The sequence below is a fragment of the Enhydra lutris genome, unplaced genomic scaffold (genome assembly GCF_002288905.1).
Source record: "Enhydra lutris kenyoni isolate GAN:26980312 unplaced genomic scaffold, ASM228890v2 scaffoldscaffold54, whole genome shotgun sequence".
NCBI classification, from domain to species: Eukaryota; Metazoa; Chordata; class Mammalia; order Carnivora; family Mustelidae; genus Enhydra; species Enhydra lutris.
This window is the reverse complement of record NW_019154138.1, coordinates 3,396,317-3,406,245: the sequence shown is the minus strand read 5'-3', so window position 1 is coordinate 3,406,245 and position 9,929 is coordinate 3,396,317. Positions and strand designations below refer to the sequence as shown.

At 48.9% G+C, this 9,929-nt stretch overlaps 1 protein-coding gene across 1 annotated transcript in view; it reads right to left on the bottom strand.

Annotated features, from left to right (window-relative positions):
* LOC111157411 (poly(A) RNA polymerase D5, non-canonical) overlaps positions 1 to 8,880 on the bottom strand; it is a 67,621-nt gene extending 58,741 nt beyond the window's left edge. Inside the window, exon 1 of the mRNA XM_022518792.1 lies at positions 8,303 to 8,880. Coding sequence (XP_022374500.1) covers positions 8,303 to 8,880 — 578 coding nt within the window. The remainder of the gene's footprint in view (positions 1 to 8,302) is intronic.
* Between the last annotated feature and the right edge of the window lie 1,049 nt (positions 8,881 to 9,929).

The following is a 9,929-nucleotide window of genomic DNA, read 5'->3' as shown; positions in this document are numbered from 1 at the left end:
TTGAAGAAAAAGCAACACGTAAAGGAAACACTGCAAAGTACTTCAGAGGAAAAAAAAGAGTTAAAATGAGTTTTACTTAGTAGAAATGTTTAATTAAGGACATTCTCAATACTGCCAAGAAGTTTGTAAAATAAAAACAGAGTTGGGGCACCTGGTTGGCTCAGTTGGTTAAGCCTCCAACTCCTGGTTTCGGCTCAGACTGTGATCTCAGGGTCGTGAGATTAAACCCCACGTCGAGCTCTACAAGTTCAACACTGAATCTGCTTGAGATTTTTTCTCCCTCTTCCTCTGCCCTTTCTCCACTCCCACTCTCATTCTTTCCAAATAAACAAATAAATAAAATCTTAAAATAGAATAAAATAAAAAGTGAAGTTAAAATTAGGTGAGGCTATTTATGAGGTTAATATGACAAAAGCACAATGAACCATCACTACCTATATTAGAACAACCAAAGTAAAAAACAGTGGTAACATTAAATGCTGACGAGCATGCAGAGAAATGGGATCTCACGCATCACTGGTAGAAATGTAATATGACACAACCACTCTAAACCAGAGTTTAGCAGTTTCTTTTAAAACTAAATATGGGGGGACGCCTGGGTGGCTCAGTTGGTTAAGCAGCTGCCTTCGGCTCAGGTCATGATCCCAGCGTCCTGGGATCGAGTCCCACATCGGGCTCCTTGCTCATCAGGGAGCCTGCTTCTCCCTCTGCCTCTGCCTGCCATTCTGTCTGCCTGTGCTTGCTCTCTCTCCCTCTCTCTCTCTCTGAAAATAAATAAATAAAATCTTTAAAAAAAAAAAAAAAAAACTAAATATGGGGCGCCTGGGTGCCTCAGTTAGTTAAATGACTGCCTTCAGCTCAGGTTATGATCCCAGGGTCCCTGCTCAGTGGGGAGCCTGCTTCTCCCTCTTCCCCTGATGCTCTGCCTGCTTGTGCTCTCTCACTCTGTCAAAAAAAAAAAACAAAAAAAAAAAACCAGAAACAAAAACTAAATATGTAGCTGGGGTGCCTGGGTGGCTCAATAGGTTGACCTGGCTTTTGGTTTCAGCTCAGGTCATGATCTCAGAGTTGTGGGACCAAGCCCTGGATCAGGCTCCACACTTGGCACGAAGTCTGCTTGGGATTCTCTCTCTCTCTCTTCCCCCTGTCCCTCGCCCAGATGTGCACACACTCTCTCTCTCTCTCAAATAAATAAATAAAATAAAAATAAATATGCACTTACCATATGACCAAGCACTTTTAGGCATTTATCCCCCCCGCAAAAAAAGGAAACTTAATGTTCACTCAAAAACGTGTATGCAAAAGTTTATAGCCACTTTATTCGTAGTAGCCAGAAACAGGAAACTCTTCTGGTATGTCCTTCAATGGGTGAATCATTAAACAAACTATGGTACATCCATCCTTTGGAATACTACTTACTCAACATTAAAAAGGAATGAACTATTAATACATGAAACAATTTGGATAGATCTCAAAGGAATTATGGTAACAGGAAAAAAGCCAAAGTAACATACTGTGTGATTCCATTTATCTAACACTCTCAAAATAACAAAATTACAGAGATGGAGAACAGCTTAGTGGTTGCTCAGGGTTAGCAACGAGCGTGAAAATAAAGGGTTAGCATAAGGGATCCCTGAGGTGGTGGTATTGTCCTGGATCTTGATTATGGTGGTGTCACACAAATCTACACATGACAAAACTGCACAGAACCACACACACACTAATGAACACATGTGAAATGCGAGAAATCTACATCAGGCTATGAACTGTAACAATGTCAGTTTCCAGGGTTTGATATTAAACTACAATTATATAACATGTTACCACTGCACGAAACTAGGTGAAAGGAACATGGGATCCCCTCTGTACTGGGTTTTTTTTGTTTGTTTGTTTGTTTTGCAATTTTCTGTGAATCTGTATTTCAAAAGAAAAAGAAAAAAAAATTACATGAGGCTATGCGTGAGAAGGCTAATATACCAAATAGAAAAAATTTAACATAGCATTTGGAACATGGCAAGAAGGCTACCATGAACACTTTGACTTTTTTGAGCCCTTATAGTCAATCAACTAATTTGAAAACACGGGTTTCTGCAGATTATTCAAACTATTTCAGCTGAAACCATGACTGGAGGTAGAAGTCTCGACTTTAGTTACCAGATACTACATGAAATCTCTTATGGACAGGGCAAGATTTTTTCCAGACTTCAAACTATTTAAGTGAGTAAGAAACCAGTGCACAACATAAATGTTTCCAAAATGTTTCTTTCTAAAATCTTTGACTTCAGGGGCTCCTGGGTGGCCTCTGCCTTCCACTCAGGTCATGATCCCAGGGTCCTGGGAAGGAGCCCCGCATCAGGCTCTCTGCTTGGCAGGGAGCCTGCTTCCTCCTCTCTCTGCCTGCTTCTCTGCCTACTTGTGATCTGTCTGTCAAATAAATAAATAAAATGTTTAAAAAAAAAAATCTTCAACTTCAATCTCCTTAGGGTCCAAAGCCCTTAGTATACAAAAGGCTCTTGTATCATCGAATAAAACTTGTAAGATGAAAATAAATGTACTGCCTGCTGTCTGGATCCAAATTAATGTAAAGTCTAGCTCAAGGCCATCCTCTATTTCCAATATTCCCTTAGGAAAAAAAATAATTCCCCATCATGTTAAAAACGGGAAAATGAACTGAAAGCTTTTATGGTATTCTGCAGCAGCTGAATCCCTAGCAAATATTCTGAAGGATAGAAAGAACATTCTACTGGCAGTCTTCTGAATTCCTCAAGCAGGCTCTGAGCTGTCCAGTCAGCTCTGCAGGAACGAGCAAAGACAGGAGTCTCAGACCAGCTGCTGGGAACTGGACCCTGATTCTTCAAATAAGCATCCTCTTTGGCCTAGCGCCCCCCTTCGGCATTACTCCACACCTGTGTGTGTATACGTGATTAATACAGACAGTCTCCAGTGCCGTGGGTGTGATCCTGAAATAGCTTCCTCCGCTGAATATTACTCCAACGGATTCAACAGAAGGGAGAATAGAAAGCTGAGTGAAATTATACAACAGCTTGCTTCTCTAGCTTCCATAGAAAAAGTGGCTGAAATGTTTCTCAGCTTCAGCAGGTATAAGAATATCTAAATACAACCATCTGACCAGTGCCCATATCAGCAGGGGAGCCCCTGGATTTTCTTCCCATGGACTCTTCTGGACTCCTAACACTAGGATGTACTGGCAGGAGTTTCATGGAAGGAGCTGTGCTAGAAGGCCATCTATCACACCAGGACCGGCCCTGTTATAACACATGCTCCACTTCCCTGCCTTGGATCCTTCTAGTAGCTCTTTCCCATCCTTCCTTTACTGCAGTATCTTAAACCTTCTGTGTGAACCCAGGGTAGACTACAAAAAGCTCTATTCACTCACTGGTTCCTCAACAGCTAAAAACTTAATGGGGTTTGAAAAAAGGACTCCACACCCTGACACATGAAGGATTCTAACAGCGACAGTGTTCAGGTCACAGATTTTAAGGCAAAGATGAGTCGTGACATGGAAGTATCTTAGTTGAACACATTATACTACTAAACTTGAGGAAATCCACAAACATGAATTACACAGTACAGAATCTATCCATAGGAAACCTAATGTCTTCTTGATATCAAATGCAGTAAAGTTCAAGGACCTGAGGGTTCTAGTCCCCCAAAGAATTACTGTGGGCTACATTTGCAAATGCACAGAAATTAATACTTAGGGCAAGCCCTTAGAATAAGGTCTCTAAATTCTTTTATACTCAATGCCATGTTAATCTGCCTGATCACCTACTTTGGAGCATAGCATTAACAGCGATCCTATTGATCAGAGCTGGAGAAATTAGCAGAAAGAGGCCATAATGCCACTGCTGAAGAACAGCGTCAGCATCCTGGACTTACCGCGATCTAGAGTACCGTGGACGTCAGGAAGGACACTGTCCCGCTGCAGCAAAGCAGACTACGCCTTGGTCCCCAAATTTCAACTCACCGCTAGACAGTCAACTAAACATCACCTTGTATTTTTACTCCAAATCGACCATCCCACCACTGACTTGCAATGATAACAGCAGTGTTTCCTCATGCTGGTTCAAAGCTACAGCATGATCATTCAACCCAGGAAGGCAGTTAGGATCCTCTCCACTCTCCCCTGTAGCATCACTCACACTCACTCATTCTTTACTGTTCCCATCCCCAGGAGCCCCCATCAAGAAATTATTCCTTAAACCCAAGTTTCCCAGCAGGGCCTTCTCAAAGTTCCACAGCCAAATTCATGCTCTAAAACATTATTTTGAACAAGTCATCCAAGCCTTGAAAAAAAAAATACCTACAGATCTGGCAATGCAGCCAACACAAACCCATCCTGATGAGCTTGGACAAGCTCCCAGCACCTTCCACAAGAACTTTCTAGACACAAGGGGGCTCAAAACCAAGGACTCTGAATCCCCAGAAGGTAACTGCGTTCACTACTTTTTTGACATCATCTCTTCCTCTATGGCCATCAACAAATCTTTGAAAAGGGCTTATGGCTCATTTTCACGGACAACCAGAAAGAGCAGGTGGACTGCTTCCTACACCACAGCCAGCCTTGGAGGGGAAAGAATTCCAAGAAATAGATGGTGAAAGCAACTTTAAAAAGAAAAAAAAAAAAGGAACACGAGCAAACTCTGAGTCTGTGCATACACGTTGAAGGCTGAGGTGGTGAGCGGATTTTTAATTTTTTTTTTAATTTTACTTTTAAGGGGCGCCTGGGTGGCTCAGTGGGTTAAAGCCGCTACCTTCGGCTCGGGTCATGATCCCAGGATCCTGGGATCGAGCCCCACATCGGGCTCTCTGCTCAGCGGGGAGCCTGCTTCCCTTCCTCTCTCTCTCTGCCTGCCTCTCTGCCTGCTTGTGATCTCTGTCTGTCAAATAAATAAATAAAATCTTAAAAAAAAATAATAATAATTTTACTTTTAAGTAATCTGTCTGCCCAAAATGGGGCTCGAATACACAACCCCAAGATCAAGCGTCACGTGCTCCAAGGATTCAACCAGCCAGGCACCCCCAGTTGGATTTAATTTTGAAAGAGAATATGAAGGCTACAGGATGAAATCCAAATCTTACTCTACATTTAAGTAAGCTCAGTCAGTTAAGCATCCAACTCTTGACTTCAGCTCAGGTCATGATCTCAGGGTCAAGAGACAAAGCCTTGCATTGGGCTCTGTGCTCAGCACAGAGTCTGCTTGCGATTCTCTCTCTCTCTCTCTGCCCCTCCCCACTGCTCATGCACACACTCTCTCTCAAGTAAATAAAGTAAGTCTTTAAAAAGAAAGAAAGAAAGAAAGAAAGAAAGAAAGAAAGAAAGAAAGAAAGATAGATAGATAGATAGATGGATGGATGGATGGATGGGACGCCTGGGTGGCTCAGTGAGTTAAGCGTCAGCCTTTGGCTCAAGTCATGATCCCAGGGTCCTGGGATCAAGCCCTACATTGGGCTCCCTGCTCAGCGAGGAGCCTGCTTCTCCCTCTGCTTGTGGTCTCTCTCTGTCTCAAATACAAATAAAATCTTTAAAAAAAAAAGAAAGAAAGAAAGAAAGAAAAATTTCTATCTTGGCAGCCCCTGGGTTGCTCAGCTGGTAACCAACTCTGGATTTCTCCTCAGGTTGTCATCTCAGGGTCCTGGGATTGAGCCTTGCGTGGGGCTCCACACTCAGCATGCAGTCTCTCCCTCTGCCCCTCCCCACCACTCCTGTGCACCCTCCCTAAATGAATAAAATCTTAGAAAAAAAAAATTCCATCCTAACTTGTGACCTAGTAGGTTAGAGAAAACATATATAAGAGAGGAAAAATAAACAGAGGCAGGCTATAGCAAGAGTGGGAAGCAAGTAATTCAAGAGTTGAAAAGAGGAACCACAAAAATGAAGGATTTGGACAACAAAGAAGTCAGGATTTTGAACTGTATCTTGGGAGTGTTCAGGGAGTATGTCAACCAGTCTGGCTGGGGCAGAGAACACAGAGACCAAAGAAGATGGGAGAGAATGCATGTTTACAGCCGTCCCACAGTTCCAGTCCATGGTTCATATGCCTTCTACTCCTCTCCCTATCTGGACTTGAGTCAGTGCAGAGGCCAGGAACCACTACAATTTGTTGACCTATTAGCTAAACGTCAGTCCCCAGAAATTAGAATGTTACTAACAGTTTTACTAAATTTAATCTCAGAACAGCGTAACATTGAGGTGCACTGTGAATTTAGATTTTTAAATACCTGTACTAAAAATAGCAAAACTACTGTAAAAGTCAAGACAAGGATCTACAAATCAAAACAAGAATCTTTAAACTCAGACACTCTTCCAAAAACTGCTTAAGAACATAGAAAATTTTACTACTGACATCCTCTAAAAGAAAAGGCAGAAGAATGGAAAGTCTTAGGAAGTGATAAAGTTTTAAAAACGGGTTTACAATCAGTAATACCTCTGGGAAATGGAAATTCCTTAATCCCCTTGAGGGCAATATATTTGAATCAGGAATAACAACATCCTGTCTCTACATAAGTTCAAATGTGAACCTTTACAGTATCCCTAACATTAATCAGCAAGTAGAGGAGAAGACCATTTCTAATCTGTCAAAAAGAAAAGCAGCCTGTTTTGGATTTATTACCTGTCTTAGCCAGACACATATGCAGAAGCTTCAGCAAAACGAAACTAGGGAACTTCAAGGTTTTAGTTGACAGTGATTACTTAACTGGAGCTTATTTCTGCGAAATGAAACTACCAGAACCTTTAGATATCAACTGGCTTGTTGCTAAACCACAGGTCTATGCTTCGGTCTTGGAAATGCTAACAGGATAGAACCCATGAGCCTTTTATTAAAACGTGATGACCATGGAGAGCGCCCTTGAAGCTTAGCAACAGAGGACTCAACTCTAAAAGGTTCCCCTCTGGAAAGTGAGGATGGGTTTGACATGTAACCCAGCGCCAGTCCTAAAACGCTTGACTGCGTTTTCCATAAAAGGTGGGATTTGGAATAGTAGCATCTAGCAGACACCAGCCCACTAGAAGCAGATGGAACCCACCAACTCATTTTACCCAGACCTCCAAAAAGGTACACAGAACTGTCTGTGCTTGCCAAAGTAGGGCAGATCTGAATGAGTGAATATACTAAAATGTTTCACAAAGGATTACTTATGGTATTGCATTTGCCTACTGTAGCCCCCAGTGTAAAACAGGATCTGAAAAATGAAAAATAATTTGAAAGCTCATCCTCCATATCAAGCTAAACACACACACACAGCCCAAATTTTTATTTTACAAAATAAAAAAAGGCTCCGTAACCTATTCCTTCACAGGGGCTCTTCTAGAAGGGCTATCTAGCCGGAAACATTCCCTGCTTATGTCCGTAGTTCACCAAGGACCAGGTAAGATTCCATTTTGTAACAGCTGAACTTTATACAGAAAGTCATTAATGGTGCAACATCCACTCATTAGCATGAGCCTACCCCTCTAGAATGAAAAGCATTGGCTTATCTGCCAGGATGACACCTAACAGTGAGAAGCTGGAGCCGAGGCTCCTGAACTCCTAGAAAGTTCCATTGGCCTCAGAAGAGCTCACTATCTCCTCCAGCCTAAACTTAGCTGTCACCCTATTTCTCAATCCCCACAGAAAAAGGCATTGCTAATACCAAAAATTTATTTTAAATAGAAAACTAAAAGATGGGCAAAAGGGTCAACAGCAGGCAAAACCTTACAGGGCTGACATGATTCCTGTTTGGGATTGGGGGAGGGGGAGGAGCTTTCTGGATGTTTCTATTCTTGGCAAGGAAAGCACCTCCAGGTCCTATACCACCGAAAGGCACTAACACAGGAATGTTCTCAGGGAATCAATGATTTGCCTGTGCTAATAGACTTCATTTTGGGGTGTGCTGATGGGGAGCAAGATGGGGAGGGCTGGAGGGGGGAGAGGGGAAGGCATGTTTGACTGGGGGGATGGGAGGAAAGAACAGATGGATAAGGGGGCCAGGAAAGGTGGGGAGAGTGTGGATGACTAAGGGAGGTGAGGGAAGGATGTGGATGGCTAAGGGGATGTCCAGAAAAGGCCTGGAAGGCTGAGGGGAAGAAGGAAAAGGTGTGGACCGCTAAGGAGGGGGGGGGGGGGGGTATGGATAGTGGAGGGATGGAGGTAAGGCCATCATCCCCCCGGGAAGCGGCAACGAAGGCAGGCCGAAAGGGGTGGCCTCGCCCAGGCTCCCCCAATTCACCTTCTGTGGGCGTGTGCCCGGCTGCGCGTGTGCAAGGGCCAGGCCACCAGGCCGCAGGGCCACCACTCACCCCACGACTCCCTGGTTGTAGTTCCTCCGCTTCCACGGTGTCCCGCTGTACACGCCCCCGCTGCCGTCGGCCGGGCCGCCCCCCGCGGCCCGCCCTCCGCTGGGCTGCAGCAGGCTGTAGTTGAGTCCGTAGGTGCTGGCCTTATTATCGCGCTTCCTCTTGTTGCTGCTGCCTGAGGCCGGGTCCGCGGGATCCGCGGTGGGGACCGCGGCGGAGGAGTGTGGAGACGAGGACGCGGAGGGGGACGGGGACGCCGAGGGGCCCGCGGTGGCCCGGCGGGCCCAGGCCGCTGGCTGGTGGTGGTTGTTGTTGTTGTTGGTCGTCTCCAGGGGCAGGAAGTCCCGCTGCTCCGCGGACTGCGCGTGGCCGCCCAGCAGGCGCTCCCCGGAGCGGTACATGCCGGCCGGGGCCGGGGCCGGGGCCGGGGTCGCACCGCCGGGGCTGCCGGTGCTGCTGCCGCTCCCGCCGGTGGCCGTGCTGCTGCCGCCGCCGCCGCCGCCGCTCGCGCCGCCGCTGCTGTGACAGTGGTGGTTGAAGTAGAGGTTCCTCAGCCCCTGGGTCGTCTCCCAGATCTGCATCCACAGACTGTTGGACGGTCCGAGCTGCTCTGGCTGGAACCAGGCGATCCTCGGATCCATCAAACGGCGGCGGCCGCTGCCCCCGCCCCTCCCGGCCGCCCGCAGGGCCGCCGCCGCCGCCGCGCCTCAGGCGCACGCCCGGCCTCGGCGGCTGCTGCTGCTGCTGCTGCTGCTGCTGCCGCTGCTGCCGCTGCTGCCGCTGCTGCTACTGCTGCTACTGCTGCTCGGGGCCCGCCACGGGCGGCGCGGTCGCGCAGGGAACCCGGCCTGCGCCGGCGGCGTCGCTCCCGCCCTCGGGGGCTCCGCGGGCCCTCCCCCCCCCTCCCTCCGCCCCTCCGCCGAGCCCCTGTCACTGGGGGTCCCCGTGCAAATGGCGGCGGCGGCGGCGGCTGCGGAATAGAGCGAGCAGCGGCAGCGGCGGCAGCAGCGGCAGCGGCGGCAGCGGGGGCGGGGGCAGCGGGGGCGGCGGCGGCGGCAGCGGCGGCGGCGGCGGCGGCGGCGGCGGGGGCAGCGGGGGCAGCGGGGGCGGCGGCGGCGGCGGCGCGGCGGCGGCGGCGGGACGCGCCTGCTCGGTAGCGTCCTCGCTCCTCCGGCCCTGGGGCGGGGCCTCCGGCAGCCCCGCCCCGCTCGCTCCGCCCCGCCCCCGCCCCCGCCCCCGCACTCGCCCCGCCCCCGCCGCGCCGCGCTACCGGGTCAGCCCCGGCGGCCGCGCCGTGCGTCACAGAGGCCGCGGTGCGGCGCGGCGGGGGCCACAACCGCCTGGCCCAACCGTCCCCGCGCCATCTGAAGAAGGAGCCGCATGTACCTGAGCGTCCAGGCACCCTTGATGCGCGCGCTGTCCCTGGTCTGGGTTCCCGGTCTCTGAAACCGGGAGAGGCCGGCCGGACGCCGGCCGGCTCCGCAGCGAATGGATTGTGGGAGGCGCCGCCTCCACATCGTCCCCTCCCCCACCCAGCGGCCTCGGGGACACCCTCCGCTCTCGCGACCCCTCCCGAGATCTCCGCTCCAAGCCCGCCTGGGGCGGGCGGGGGAGCGGTGGGGGGAAGAAA